This window comes from Chlamydotis macqueenii, chromosome Z (genome assembly GCF_036417535.1).
Source record: "Chlamydotis macqueenii isolate bChlMac1 chromosome Z, bChlMac1.mat, whole genome shotgun sequence".
NCBI lineage: Eukaryota > Metazoa > Chordata > Aves > Otidiformes > Otididae > Chlamydotis > Chlamydotis macqueenii.
In genome coordinates, this window is record NC_141593.1 from 34,331,901 (window position 1) to 34,348,205 (window position 16,305).

At 37.9% G+C, this 16,305-nt stretch overlaps 1 protein-coding gene across 1 annotated transcript in view; it reads left to right on the forward strand.

The window, feature by feature from the left end:
• Positions 1–16,305, forward strand: part of CNTLN (centlein) — a 192,252-nt gene that overhangs the window by 91,266 nt on the left and 84,681 nt on the right. Inside the window, exons 10-11 of the mRNA XM_086770504.1 lie at positions 5,686–5,807; positions 8,661–8,786. Coding sequence (XP_086626630.1) covers positions 5,686–5,807; positions 8,661–8,786 — 248 coding nt within the window. The remainder of the gene's footprint in view (positions 1–5,685; positions 5,808–8,660; positions 8,787–16,305) is intronic.

Below are 16,305 nucleotides of genomic sequence, written 5' to 3' on the forward strand. Positions count from 1 at the left end.
CCTCGCCCCCTCTCTCCTCGCCCCCTCTCTCCTCGCCCCCTCTCTCCTCGCCCCCTCTCTCCTCGCCCCCTCTCTCCTCGCCCCCTCTCTCCTCCCCCCTCTCTCCTCCCCCCTCTCTCCTCCCCCCTCTCTCCTCCCCCCTCTCTCCTCCCCCCCTCTCTCCTCCCCCCCTCTCTCCTCCCCCCCTCTCTCCTCCCCCCCTCTCTCCTCCCCCCCTCTCTCCTCCCCCCCTCTCTCCTCCCCCCCTCTCTCCTCCCCCCCTCTCTCCTCCCCCCCTCTCTCCTCCCCCCCTCTCTCCTCCCCCCCTCTCTCCTCCCCCCCTCTCTCCTCCCCCCCTCTCTCCTCCCCCCCTCTCTCCTCCCCCCCTCTCTCCTCCCCCCCTCTCTCCTCCCCCCCTCTCTCCTCCCCCCCTCTCTCCTCCCCCCCTCTCTCCTCCCCCCCTCTCTCTCCTCCCTCTCCCTCTCCTCCCTCTCCCTCTCCTCCCTCTCCCTCTCCTCCCTCTCCCTCTCCTCCCTCTCCCTCTCCTCCCTCTCCCTCTCCTCCCTCTCCCTCTCCTCCCTCTCCCTCTCCTCCCTCTCCCTCTCCTCCCTCTCCCTCTCCTCCCTCTCCCTCTCCTCCCTCTCCCTCTCCTCCCTCTCCCTCTCCTCCCTCTCCCTCTCCTCCCTCTCCCTCTCCTCCCTCTCCCTCTCCTCCCTCTCCCTCTCCTCCCTCTCCCTCTCCTCCCTCTCCCTCTCCTCCCTCTCCCTCTCCTCCCTCTCCCTCTCCTCCCTCTCCCTCTCCTCCCTCTCCCTCTCCTCCCTCTCCCTCTCCTCCCTCTCCCTCTCCTCCCTCTCCCTCTCCTCCCTCTCCCTCTCCTCCCCTCTCCCTCTCCTCCCCTCTCCCTCTCCTCCCCTCTCCCTCTCCTCCCTCTCCCTCTCCTCCCCTCTCTCCTCCCCCCTCTCTCCTCCCCCCCTCTCTCCTCCCCCCTCTCTCCCCTCTCTCTCCTCCCCCCTCTCTCTCCTCCCTCCCTCTCTCCCCTCTCTCTCCTCCCCCCCTCCTCCCTCTCCCCCTCCTCCCTCTCCCTCTCCTCCCTCTCCCTCTCCTCCCTCTCCCTCTCCTCCCTCTCCCTCTCCTCCCTCTCCCCCCCCCTCCCCCCTCTCTCCTCCCCCCCCTCTCCTCCCCCTCTCTCTCTCCCCCCCTCTCTCTCCTCCCTCTCTCTCTCCTCCCCCCCCTCTCCTCCCTCTCTCCCCCTCTCTCCTCCCTCCCCCCCTCTCCTCCCTCTCTCCCCCTCTCTCCTCCCTCCCCCTCTCTCCTCCCTCTCTCTCTCTCCTCCCTCTCCTCCCTCTCACTCTCTTTTAGCTTTTATCTTCTTTTCTCATCTTTTCTCTTTTCCTCTTTTCTCTTTTTTTTTTTTTTGTGTCTTGTTGCTTCTGTTTGTTCAGAGTTATGGAATTTGAAAGATATTTTCAGTATATGAAGCTTAAAGCAGAACTTGTTTTACTGAAAATACTGTGAATAATATCAGGTAAGTGACAAAATTTAGGGAGCCTTACAAACCATAGTCCTGAGCTCTTGTCTCATACAAGAAGACACTCATATGCAATAAGTAAATTTAAGAAAAAAATGTGAGTGGGAATTATATTTTAGCACAAATGCAAAAGTTCATTGCCTTGTGTACTTGAAAGTGTTTAATGTAGTCTCTTAATACATGTAGAGTATGTCAACAGAAAAGATGCTTAAGACTTCAGGTTCAGTCTTACAGGCCGTCCTGCTCCTTGTTTCTGGGAGTCAGAAGATAAATTTTGTGTTTTCTCTCTGTTGAGAAATGTAAGACATGTCCTACCAGCTCCGCCTGAGAACTGGCGTTTGGCAGGCCTCCTGTTTGTTAATTTTTAGTTGGCCTACCAGACACTGATGCTACAGGTTCCTGCAGATCCTGTAGTCCACAGTGCTACAGCTGCTCTGCCCATCGCAGCAAAGCTCACACATCAGTGTCTTATGGTTGCTGTCTTAAATGACAGAGTTCCACATTTCTTTGTGTTTTCTTCTGGAAAGACGAGTGAAGAAAAGCACTCTGATTTCCTACACAAATACAGAAGAGAAAGGATTGTTATTCTCTCTGCATGACCTCGTAACATAATTTTTACCATTTGCCATACTACATTTGTCATTTCTTCTATTTCATGTTAAAAGCATAATTTAGGAATCTGTGCAGCTTCATAATGTTGCAAGTGTGGGATCTATATTTATCACAGCTGTTAATCCATGAGGTCTTTAAGGGCCAAGTTTTATATCATACCTTGAAACTGAATATATGACTTCTGTACATTTTCTCTAGGAGATCTACTTGGCTTATTTGCAGCATGCTTTAATTGATGGAAAAGAAGCTGTAGAGGCCCAGGTCAACACATTAAACACTGTTGTGGCACTAAATTTAGAATTCAATTAGGCTTCTGCCAGCGTGACAGTGAACTCAGCTGTCCTAACAGTAGCATCAGAATAGTTCTGTTGGTATTGTGTGATTTCTTGGTATTAGCCTCCTCTCAGGCATTACTTCCAACAAAGAATAATGCATGGGATCAACATTTTTGAAACTGACACTTGTATTAGTGCTTCCTCAAGCAAAATGTTGACTATGTGATTGCTTGAAATATACTTGCTCAGAAAAATGCTTGCTCTATCAGTAAACATACTGATGATATGTATCCTGAAGTTGAAATTGTGGCTTCAACAGTCCTTCTGCAAAATGGCTAACAATTAAAAAAAATATTAACAGCTTTATTTGTGGGGTTTTCAGGAGCAGGAATATTTGATGCCACAGTTGGTATTACAAAGGAACAGAAAAGGGCAAGGTCCCATTTACAGGACTTTTCCCATTCTTTTCAGCTGACTCATTTCTGGCCAAGGAAAATTGCCTCTTACTGTCTTTATTGCTAATATAAATAAAGTAATCATGTAAATTCAGAGTGTCCATAGTTTTAGTACAGAATTGGCTTAAGTTTACACACCAGGACATACTGAAAAGTAACAGAGCATGCCTGATGGCACCCTTATTTAGGGAAGAGAGTGTCAAATAAATAAGAGTATTTAATGGATTTTGAATAACAAGTTATCAAGCTGGTACTTAAGAGTGGTCCAAAGCATAAGTACATTAATCTACTGTTGGTCTTTAAGAAGTGGGTAGGAGTTTGATTGCCAAGAGTTACAAATTTGATATGAACTAAGAATATGTTCTCTAGTCCCCTGTTGTGTTTCTAGAACTGTGATCTCTGACATAGCCTAGAGGAGATCTTGCTAGTTTTAACTGGAAAGTTTTTTAAAGCAATAGGAGATCTTTGCTTTGAATTTTCTCATACTTTTTGCTTACAGTTCTAAAATTAGAACTAGAATTAGAACTAGAATATGTACATCTGTCTTTAGGGCCCCCTTAATACTTGTTTATGGGAGTAAAGGCACACTGTTATACTGAGTTTAGATTTCATATATAGTCCTGTTTCATGTATGGTGTTCAGATGCTGAAAATATATTAATATTGTGGCTTTTCCATGTAACTACTTGTGGAAAAAATTGTTTTTGTAATGGTCAGGTTGCTCACTTCTTTTCAGCCTAAGAAGAGTAGTCCAATGATTGAATAAGTGTATTTTTTAAATTTTGTTTTGGTTCAATTTTTGCTGTGACAGAAGATGTTACAGGTCAATTTCAACAAAATTTTGTGGTAGTGATCAGAATCTTTCAGCTTGAAAAGATTCTGAGCTGCCCGCAAATGGCAAAATGACTTTTTTTTCATAGGCAGTTGGATTCTTCTTCCTGCAGATTGGACTTTGTCTTTTTGTCTTTCATTATTTCATGCAAGTACTATAGAATGGCAGTAGAGAGCTGGAGAATAACCTGGAGATCCAACACTGCTAGAGATGGTTGTTCTGTCCCATTGCCATTTCTGTCAATATATAGAAAACTGTATACAAGACAGTTTAATTATTAAAAAATATAACATAATTCAATCCGAGAGAGATGGAACTAACTGAGATTATGTAAATTACAGTGGAAATTTAAAGTTCTGAAGTACTTAATAATTCAATAAAGAGAGTGATTAGGACAGTTAATTGTCTCATTTTTGCTTCTGCAAGAGCAGAGCAAGTGCTAAGGGAAGGGAATAACTGTAACAGAATGGATAATGGAACGGGTAAGCAATAATGAAAAACGTAGATTCATAAATAGGAAAGGCCAAATTCTACAGTTGGCTGCATTTCTGAAAGGGCGTTGTCACTAATAAACTTCTGAGGATTTATGTTGAAGACGTTATTTTCCCAGTACTTTGCCAGACGTTATCAGTTTTCACTAGCAATATCAAACAAATTCAGAATAATCATTTTGTTAACTTCTCTAGAAAACACAGCATCTATAATTGGATTTTTATAAAAATTTCCTGTTGTAGTGTCAAGCAAAGCTTGGTAATAATCTCAATGTACTTTGTAATAAATTTATCTTGCTATTTGTGTGATTGTTTTTAATATAATTGTAGTGTTTATATGAAGTACTTAAAACAGTCAAAAGTACTTTTTAAGCAATTCCAAATTGATAAATGTATCTGGTTTAGAGGTTGTTTCAGAAAAAAAACACTGCTTTGGAAAAATATTTAATGGTAAGTTCACTTTAGTATTGCGTCTGTCCCTAAATCTACTTGGTGTTTTGCCTGAGTCACATCCGGAAAACTTCTGGAATTTTATATATAGTAGTATCTGAAATTTTAACTAGTATCTTTCAGCTTTGTGTATACATCATGAAAGCTGGGCTACATCTTAGAAGCCAAGCTTAGTCTAGGTACTTTGTAGTTAGCACTACTGTAGAAACCTTTGCGATGGTTTTATATGGGGTTTAATTTTTATTGCTTACAGCTCTGACTATTGGTGTATCTTATTTATTGACTAATACTGAAAGGGCAGAATTTGACTGACTTTATACTATGGAATGTCCTCTTCTTAATGCTCGTTTTGTTCAGAGTACAGTATTGTCACTTAGGAAAATCTTTTTTTAAACTTGTGTGATGTTATCCTGTAACAGAAACCAAGGTATATCTTACTTTTAATTCTGTAAAAAAAGAGCATATATTTTTATATGGTTTTGATTATATAAAAGCTATTGCGAAATTTGTTTTTATTTCTTGTTTGTTACATAACTAGAGGACACTGCCTGGGTGTTGCAGGTTTGTATATATTTACAGAAATAAGTTAATATATGAGGAAACCCTGAAGCCTTTAAATTCAGGCTTTTTGATGTGGACCTCAGTGTGGCCAGTGTTTCCTTCAAAAATATGTAGATTAGTTTTCAATAGGGAAAAAAAACAAAACAACCCCAAAAAGTAGTTCAGAGGAAAAGACTGTGCCAACAGTCCTTTTTCAGTCTATATGTTTTTAGGTATATTAGGCCAATGCATTCACAAGATGAAAACTGACATTTGTGTAGTAAATTTTAAATAACTTTTCAGCAGCATGAAAAAAATATTGAAGTACATTTTGCCAAATGAGCAAAATTTGCCAAAATAGCAATAAGAGAAATTTGACCTCAGGGATTGCAATTCCTGATCTTTCTATTTAGATTTCTGAGGCTTTTAATAGTTACTTAAACCGAACTTCTGTTTAATGTGATCTGTGTGAAGGTCTCTTGCATTTTGCCTGACTGTAATTTTGTTTTTCTGTTGCTGTACAGACTCAAGAAACTGATGAGCTAAGAGCAGCCCATGAAAAACGCAAAGAGAGGCTACAGATGTTACAGACCAACTACAGAGCACTAAAAGAGCAATTAAAGCAGTGGGAAGAGGGTGATAGCAGGTAAGTTACATAGATCATTAAAAACATTTCCCTTACAAAAGAAATCTGAACAGAAGTATTATATAGGTATTCAAAAGAGAATCTGGTTTGAAGGAAGAAGCTACTATGTGGTGATCAAGACTTCATCCTTTGTTAAAGCAGAATACATGACACACCCTTGTAGGAGAAAAATTACAGTTGAAGCCAAGAGTAGAATGTATTGAGCTGACACCTTGGCTTATTTTATTTAGGACCTCATTTTGAGCCTGAGCACTGGACAAAGGTCTGCTAGGGCTGCTTGTTTATGCTTGTCTAATTTCCCAGTCGATTAATTTGCTGACTGCATATTTTTTAATTTTCTATAATAGAACAATTACTCCTTATGTTTCAAATAGTTTTAAAAATTAATTTTATTAATTAAGCAATAGCCTCTGTGACATTTAGTGGTTCAAAGAGTCACTGAAGCTGATCCTAAAATCTCCTTCCTAATATGGAAAAAAAGAGTATGTGCATGAAAAGTAGGGTGTTATCATCTATTATATTATTATAAAATAAATTATTTCTGATCATTCTACAAAAATATTGCAGTAATGTATTTTTATTAGTGGAAAGAAGAAAGACTACCACATCAAAATTTAAATAGCTAATATTCTATATGTAATTTTCCCTTAAATTCTATACAGAATAGTGAAAATCCATGCAGAATTTCTTTCTTTTGAAGTCCGTAGCGAAGGTACAATTTTTTGTAAACAGACACGCTTGCAGGTATAAAGACTTTTCTTATCACTACAGTTACCAGACGCTAGTGGGGTACGGTTTTTCAGGCCCTTTTTCAAAAAAGTAGTTTGAGCAGGTCCTATTGTCCTAGTGGCTTTACTAGGACTTCAGTATGCATGTACGGTTTAGTAAATACATATCTGTTTTATTAAAAATAATTGGTTTTGTACTTTGAGCACAAACCTTTTAACTCTCTCTAACCAAAAAGAGAAATTGCTACAAAACTGGTAGCTGTTCACAGAGTCCAGGGTGACATAAAGGGTTCTGCTTGAATGATGAACTGACCCTCATATATAAATAATGCTTTGGCCTATCTGAGTATCTTTGCATTGCTTTGTAATTCTATGACATTTCCTTAACAATATTTTGTCTTTTAAAAAGAAAATAAAAGTGTGGGTGGAAATAATGGCAAGGTACAAATCTGCTATATGCGTTAGTAGCAAAGGAAGATTTTTTTAAATATCAAAGCATAAATAACAAATGGATTTGTTTAAATTAGAATGAAAAATTTTTATTTGTTTAGGAAAAACATGGATGATTTTATCTTTAAGCTCACTATTTTAAATTCAGTGCAAGCTGGAGACAACTGAAACCCACTGGATGATAGTTACTTTAGACTAGGAAATGATTTAATTCTGTGCCTAAGCTAAGTAGGCATTCATGGTCCGCAGAGAGGCCAAGGCTGAAAAGATACAAAAATTCAACCTAGATAGAGATAGTAAAATCAAACTTGATATACAATGAAGCACTGAGTGTTCTGGTTCTGGTAGTTCAAAAAGAAAAAAGGAAGAACAGAACAGGGAAAGACAGACAAAAGCAACTTCTGTTTCTGTTTAAAATAAATGAGACCAGTTTGTGTCCCGACAGGAATGTATTTGGGAAGAGCAGATCTTGGGAAAGTGTAATACTAAAATCTTTATTCATTCATCTGATTTTTTTAATCTGTAATTAAGATAAGATTAAAATTACAGGGTTTTGATAATTTTTGTCATCAAAACAGAATTGTATGAGACCATCATACTAAAAAGGTTTTGGTTTTCCTTTTTAATATGCTTTAAAAAAGGAGATTAGCTGAGACACAAATAAAAACAGTCTGTAAATGGTTATATCTTACAGTCTTATTTTTGGTATCTCAAAAATAAAAACAGTCTGTAAATGGTTATATCTTACAGTCTTATTTTTGGTATCTCAAAAAGTTTTATATCGCTGGTCCAATGTAAATTGTACATTAAGAACTCAGTATCAGGTACTTATGTAGCGCTTCGGATCCTCTGTAAGTGATGGAAGACACTGTTCTTTCTGATTCTTGATAGATTAGAATCTGTTACCGAGATGGCAGCTGATGGGACCTAATCCACCTGTCAGTGTACATGCAACTCCACTGACATACGTGACTGTAAAGATGATGGGGGCCTTACGAGGTTACCACATTCTCTGAGTTTATTTCTATGTCAAATAAAATTTAAATTGCAGTTTTAAATTTGTTTTATAAAGGATGGATTTAATACCATTTTATCTTTTGCATTATTAAAATACATAAAAATATTTTAATGACAGAAAAACTGTGAAATAATTTCATTTTCTTTTTCTGTGCATCTAAATTCAGTGTGCTTTTTCCTAATGCATCTTCTTATCCATAGCTAGCTTTTTCTTTCATTAGACAGTAGATCAACAGTCTGATTTAGACTAGGCATTACTGCAACTTTGAGTTTGGCTTGCTGGAGCATTGGGGAGCTGGTGACTCTCACATTTTTTGGTAAGAGATTGTGTGATGGTTTCACCTTCTGCTTTCTCATACCAGTACTGTAAAGAATGTTGCAGAATGAATGCAACTGGCACTGCTCTGCCACATTTCAGTTGAGAACCACGGTGCCATAGTAGTCCTATTTCTGTCTGAAGCTATGTAACTGAACTTTTTTTATAATACCTCATTTAAGGTGTCATGCCTCACAGAATGTATACGTCGTATAAGATTTATATATAGTTGATGCTGCAGTTTAAGGTTTGTATTTTCTGAAAGCCAGGATGCTTTTATTCTTGTGGTCTTAAAACATATAGATATTTGAAAACAAATAACCTCTTTTTACTCATAAACAGGATTGAAAGTAGTAAAAGCAGATACCAGCATGCAGACTCCAATCAGCTTTGTCAAGAGTATTCCGATGCTGTGTGGAATGAACTGGCTTTTTTCAAAAGGGAGCACAAAAAACTATTGATTGAAAAGTGAGTTTGTTTCTTAAATGTTGTTTACGTAAGAAATGTTCTGCTATTTTTTCTGAAGGTAGTACTTTGCAGGCCATGTAAGAGGAATTCATTGCAAAATTCCAAGATAACTAACTGTGTTCTACCAAAAGCAGAAAAGGAAAACATAATATCCTTTTTTTTTTTTTTTTTTCCCCTCTTAAATCAGTGACAAGTTACAAGTTTGCTAGCACTAACAGAAACTGTATTCCATGATCTAGGGATTGTGTTAATTAATGTGGCTCTCATCTGTTGGAGGTGTCGCTCTTCATTAGCCTGTATTTTACACACTGCCGTGCTTCATTTTTGGAATGAGGTGGTGAGGGGATAACCTAGCCAGCCATCCTTGTTTGATCTCTCTGATACATACGCAATGCAGAATGCCTCAGCTCTCTTGGTTCCCTGCCCTGTCCTGCTAATCCCAGCTGAGCTCATTATGGTGTAGCCTTGCTGCTACTCCTGGAGCCAGAGCTGTCCAAGCTAATTACTGGTAGCAGCAGAGCTGCCTGTTAAGGGTCTGGTGTGGATCTGCTAACATGGTCCTTGGTAGTGACCTGCAAAAAGCACGAGGGAGTTGCTCTCTTTCTTGCTGTGCACAGCCTGTCCTTTGGGTTTAGTGCTGATCCCTTCACACAGCTCTTTTAGCTGTAGTAAGTGTAAAACTTGGTGAAGGAAACTCTTCAGAAAACATACAGTTTGCTGCTTTGATCTCATGATTCATAGGCTATTATACTCAGCCAGGCAAAGTAAGAAAATGTCCTTTTATACAAGACAAAAGGAAGTTAGTATGGTATAATTAGCCCTTTGCTGATATTTAACATGTTCTGTTAAGTCAAGTTGATTTTTTTTTTTTTTTTTAATTTAAGAATCAAGACATCATAGAAACTTTTATTCAGACTTTGTTTTTGGCAACATTAAAGAAAATATGTTTTCCCAGTGGGTCCTAGTGTAAACTGATTTTCTGGAGATACCATGAAGGCTGCTATCACAGAATTTCAACAGCAGCAAATTGTTTTGTAGTATGTAAGTCCTTGTGTTGCCCATAAGCTGCTTTAGCCTATTACATACAATATTGGCAGTAGCTGTGTTGCATGGGCTATTCTTATATCCACCAGTTACAATTGTCTGCCTGTTCTTGTCACATCTTTGTTTGCTGTTTTGAAACTATCATAAGAAACTATCACATGTACTCCTTTTGTTTATTTTTATGTACAAAAGAGCACTTTCTTGCCATACATGTAATTGCAGTTGTAGTTCTCCTTCCATCACTAATCAACACTCGCACCGGAGGCAGCAGTAGCTCAGGAGCAATAACATAAGCCTCTCATACACACAAAGCCGTGAAAGAGAGATTGCTTATGTATTGTGGACACTCTGTAGGTTGCACTGTTTTTCTAGAGCTCCTGTGCAGTTGTGTTTATGGGGAACCCTCTTATGCCTGGAACATTGCAGGTTAATGACCTTGACTAGATTGTGGCAAACAGTTGAGTTCTTTGAAACATACAATTTTAAAGTCAAAATGAGTTCTTAAAGTTCTGCATAGTCCTTAGTAAGAAGCCAATGCACCATTATGATCATTAAGGTGAATTCTTGTGTTGTTTTAGGTGCTTTTTACTCCTTGTGGGCAATGTAGCTTATTGTTAGTTAAGGAAGGAAGGAATGAATATGTAACTCCTGTGTTTTTTGTATCTGCCTTCAAAGTCTGTCTCTAGTAATAGCTCTCTTGAATTTGTTGAAGTAAGTCAGTATTTCAAAATCTGAGCTCATTTTCTTACAGAAGTCCATACTAAATTTAGTTGGTGGAACTAAGTTGGATGGAAAGTTGGATGAAGTTGGTGGAAAGACTTTGTGTTAGCCACCTCTTTTGTCAAGTTATTTCTTTACAAAGTGTTCTCATCACAGGTAGAGATTGCTTTGCCTTTCATGTAAGCGATTAAACACTAAGCATCTTTCAAGCCGGACACTAACACACTAACAAATGCAGGGTTTAGGACTTAGATTTAAGCACCTCTTTTTTAAAATATGTGAAGTTTTCTGTTTTCATGAAGTTCAGAATGCCTAATGTCAGAGTTGTTTTTTGGAGAGTGTTGATGGAGAATGCATGGCCTTATTACTACCATTTTTTTACCTTTTGATTAGTAAAGAATAGTATGTGTGTGTTGTATTACTTTGCAATTAATAATTGAATATGTTTCAGAGCCATTGACTGCATCTTCTCCATGATTTAGTGACGTATAAATTTGAGCCATTTGTGCATATAGAAGAAAATATCTATATTGTTATAATCCCATATGAGATTAGTAAAATATGATGATCGATAGACTGTGATTATTCATTGTGTGCTCAATTCTTTATGTGTATATTCCTCTTGAATTTCTCAATATATCCCTGGAAGGAAAAGGATTTTTTTTTTTTGTTATTAATAAGATTTATCTTTATACTAAGTGCATTACAGAATAATTATTCTCTGACTTTATAGAAACTGGTTTTAGTAGTAGTTTTATCTGACTTCTTTATTAAGACTTATCCTCCACTATTTACTCTTTCACAAAGAATATCAAATTATATTCCACAATATAGAAGATGCGGATTGAAAGCTGCATTTTTAATTTTATGAGTTATAAAATCTCATTTCTAAAATTCTTTATCATTAAAAAATGAAAAAAAAAACCCAAAGGGTCCAAAATTGAAATTGACTTTGAGATCTTAACCAGTAGCTAATAGTCTAACTTTTAAGCCCTTACAACTCATAGTCCTAAGAAATCCTGTAGCAGCTACCAGCTAAATTCATGCCAACACTGAAGAATTACAAACAAGAACAAAAAGAAGTAGTTGGAAAAAAATCCGTAAGTATTCTTTGAAGTATTTATTAATGCTAATAGCCAAGTGAAAACAATTCCACAGCCCTGCTAGGATGTCCCATTGTGATCTTCTCATGTGGGTTATTTTTGCTGTGAAGTATGCAACTCCTGTGTTATGCTGCAGTCATTTCCTATTAAGTACCATGTTATTGTAGGCTACAGAAGCAGCTATTGTATTGATGTTCATGTTCTGTTTTAAGAAAAACATGAGATTTGATCATTTCTTTTCCCCCTGCATGAAACTACTGAAAACTTGCTAAAGAAAGATCTAGGAACATTTAAAAAAATGATATTTTTTTTTTTAATTCAGCTGTGCAACACTAGTGCTTTCAGATTCTGCAGCTTACAGCTGCAAAGAACTGAAAGATCTTCAATGAAAATAGGCATATCATTTTCCAGATTGATAGATGGATACATTTTTATAGATGATACATATATATATATATACATATATATAAATTTTATATAGTTATCAGGTTTTTAGATAGAATATTTTCATTCACCCTGCATCAGTGTTTAAAGGGGTCACCTACAGAGAATAGCCCTTCTGACATAGGTACTGTCTCTGTAATCATTCTGTTCTTCAGTTTTAGGAGTTCTGGGACATTGCAGACTTCTTACTGCAAAATACTTAAATCTAATAGCTCAGGGCTCTTGTTTACTTTTTAGGCAATTAGTAATTCTATACGGCAAAGCCAAATATAATTAAAATAATGATGTATTTGGTAAGGTTTTGAATGGATAAAAAGATTGCTAAATCTGAAATGCCACCTTTCGTTCTACTGAAAATGATCAGAGCCTGGATTCCGCAGCTAGTGTTAGAGGCTTCTGACGAAGGTGCATCCTCACTGACTGAACTGAACGTTACTCAGTGGAAATGGTCAGACTCAAGTGTGAGAACATGAAACAGTGCAGTTGTTGACAAAAACCACTGTAAATAATTTAAAACCTAAGAAAACAGCAGCAGCAGTTGTCCTACGGGGTGCAGTTTTTAAAAGACATTTCTAAAGGACCACAGTCAGGATTTTAGATGCCACATAAAGTCATTCAAGGGCTTTTGCATAATTAACTCACATATCCCCTTTTGTGAAGAGAATTATTTTATCTTTTCTAGCAAGCTTCCAGTTACATTTTTGCAAGGTGCTGTGTCAGCTAACTGAAACAAATGTATTGTCGTTTTCCAGTAAAAGTGATCTGTCAGTGATGATGAGATTAATTATCTTTAATTGTTAAGCTTGTCTCTAGAACTTTTCTTACCTATGTCCACTAGATCTTGTAATTTCCTGTGTTCTGAATAACAGATAAATTTGGGGGATTTCTGTGAAATTAGATGTGTTGATGGTTTTCCTTTGTTCTTACATATTTAATTAGACTTTTCTTGTTTGCGGGTATTTGTTCAAATGCCAAGTAGTAGTATCAAATCTCCATTAGCAGCCTGTAGTATTTCAGTGTCTTCTCATACCTGATAAGACTTGTCATACTGAAAACATGCAGTCATGGTATTAAACATTCTTCCATAATACACAAGCAGGGAGAGGCAGAATTAAAGTTGCATTAATGATAAAATTTAGGCATTGTCGGGGACAAGAATGGCAGAGAGATGCTGGAGAAAGATAGGGACTCTAAGTTAGCTTCCTTTTGTATTGCTTGCACGGAAGTACTGCCTGCCTTGCTGTTGAATCACAGTGATTTTTGTAGACTGTTATAGAAGTGAAATATTGTACTGTTCATAAGCACACTGCTTGTGAGAGTGCTGCCTTTTTCTTTTCTCAATTGCCTAGGCAGACGTTCTTCAGCATTAGGTGGAAATGTCGGATTTATCAGCCTGTGGATATATATGCATATATAAAAATAAATAAGTACTAAGTGTGTCTTGTTAAACTGTACTGAATGTTCATAGTATGAAGCCTATGAACCTACATCTGTAACACCAAAGTACACGAAAGCTAGTAATGTAAGCTTCAGGCTGCTATAGTAAGAGAGTAAGAGAGTAATGAGGGAGTAATGAATACAGGTTTCTCTCTATTTCTGTCTCTGGACATCCTGGGAATTCTGGTAAGGGCAGCACTGCTTGGTGCTTTCTGGCAACAGCTGAATTTACCGTGCAATGCTAGTTTTCCATGTTCCTTGAATGGTACTGATTTTGGAACTGAAAAATTTTCAAGTTTGGGTATATTTACTAACAGCATATGGAGCTTCAGGAACTGGATTTGGCAAAGAAGTAGAGACATTAAGTTCCTTCAAAGACTGCAAATAATATTTTACAATGAAAATTGTTAAGCAGTGTTTATGTATTCTTGCCCTATCTCCTGAACTCTTTCCTAAACTGTATGGTTTTGGCATTCTAGAAACTCGTGTGGAGCTATGTGAACCTTTATGGTGGCCCAGCATGATCTTTGTGATAAGGTGCCTGGCACTTTTTTGCTGCATGAGGCATACATACAAATGTTCAGCCTGTCTTAATGTTTTTGGATCTTTTTCTAATTTAAAAAAAAATAATCAGGATATGTGTTCTAAGAAGAATCCAAACACAGTCATGTGAGAATAAACATGAAATCTTCCAAGTTTTTCTAAAAGTCAAATATTTCAGTGTAAGAATTTAAGAAAATTATTTGCATACTTACTTTGCATTACTGGAAACCAGCCTCATACTAAAACCAGGTTGTACGTAATAGAGACTTTGGTATGTTGATGGTCTGAGGTTTATATAAAGGTCAAAACCACTGGTGCAACAATAAAAGTCTCTTGACATTTGTGCAATGGAATCCTCACCCTCTGTGGTTTGCAAAAGTTACTTTAATTACAGTGGTACCCCAGGCATGATCCTTCAGTTTGAATCCTTTCTGAATTAACTCCAGGTAAACAATCTTTGTGAAGCTGTTCTGATGGTCTTGTTATAAAGAAATGAAAAAAAGCAAATTAAAATAATGAGCATGATTCACACAATATACCATTTTTTTAAAACACTTTTTCATCAATCAAGTAGGTTTTGTGCTACAGTAAAACAAATACAAGATTACTCAATCTTAGATAACATTTTAGACACGGGTTTTTACCATCCTTTTGCAAGCTAAAGGTTATGCTGCATGTTGAAACTATTTTAGTCACTAGTGCATCTTGGGTTTTTGAGTAACAATTAATTTGAAATAAAACTCATTCCTGACAACTATGACACTGTTCAATTTTTTGTGATGTGAACAGACATTGGATTGGTGTGAGGGGAGTTGCTTTTATCCTTTTTTGCTCCTGAATGTGTGTTGTAAATCAGGGAGGCTTTACTTAGCATCAACCGATATCGCTTCCTGCAATTTTCATCCATCCTACAAGTGACTGAATTGGGAAACAAGAATGATAAAGACGTATTTCTGGGAAGTGAATGGACAAAGTAACATAGATAGCTCAATGACTCTGTATAGTCAAATATTCCATTTCCTTCCTTAATTAAGACTACAAGTTTATTTGTGTAAACTATAACATTTTCTTCCTGTGAAGGAATTCCAGTAAATCATTCTGGATAGTTTGAATGTTCACAAAGTGTAAGTAATGCTAGTACTTTTTCCTTTACTTTTCTTTTGGCAGCATTATCCCCAGACATATGTAATGGTTTTTGCACTCTCGCTTGGTCTAGATCAAACACCTGCTCCCAGGTTTACTCTTACCTACCCAGGCTGTCAGTTGACACATAAATATACAGACCCAGAAAAAGAGCATATTTTGCCCCTACTGCAGGCAAACATTCTTGAATCATAATGCTGTAGGAACAAATTGAAGGATTTCTGTCAGAGTAGTATTTCACCTGTAAAGGTTGGATAAAGTTTCTGCCTAGCTTGGTTGTCATGACACTGAACAATTTTCGAGTAGCAGAAAATCAAAATGTGTTTGCGTTATGAAGTATCAGACTCTCCATCCTAATTTATGACAGCCTCTTCCTATGTTTTCTGTATGGGCTTTATACAAAAGTATGTGTAGTGTGCACGTGCTTTCTGCTCTGATTTTACAGAGTAGAATTTTTACACTTTTGAAGACTCATGAACAGAAAATACAATTCAGTTTTGCTTACTAGAAGACCTTTCTATGTTGATTTAGTGTCTTTCTTCTCAAGCTCCTTTCTTTTCCGAGGGGAAGAAAACAGCTGCTTCTGCTGTCCCATTTTCCTTGCAAGGATTATTAGGCTATTTAGCTTAAGCTTTGGATTAAAAAAATTCCCTGGTACTACTTTGACCTGGTATCTGTAAAACTTACTTATTTTTTGTTACAGAAATAAGCAACACTACTGTCCCTTTTTAAGGACCCTATTAAAAAGCATGCAAAGCTTGCTTAGCAGTCTTTTTCTGTCTGATTTCCTTCTTAATTTGACTTTCCAGTCTTTAACAATCTTCCGTGACTCTGGAGGAAAATATTTGAAAAGGCGATAGTTAACCTCTTGGACTCAGAGGAAGGCTTCCGTGGCTGCAGCAGCTCCTGGACTAGCCCCTTGGTATCTGTCCACACCAGCAACAGTATGCATTAGGAGATTGTGGCTGGTTCTGCTTATTTCTCCAAAGAGTCATCCTGCAGCAGTCTTACAACCTGTAATCCTTGGGAAGGAGTCGGTTTCCTCAGTGGGTTATTCCTTCTTATGTATTCAGCTCTATTAGAAA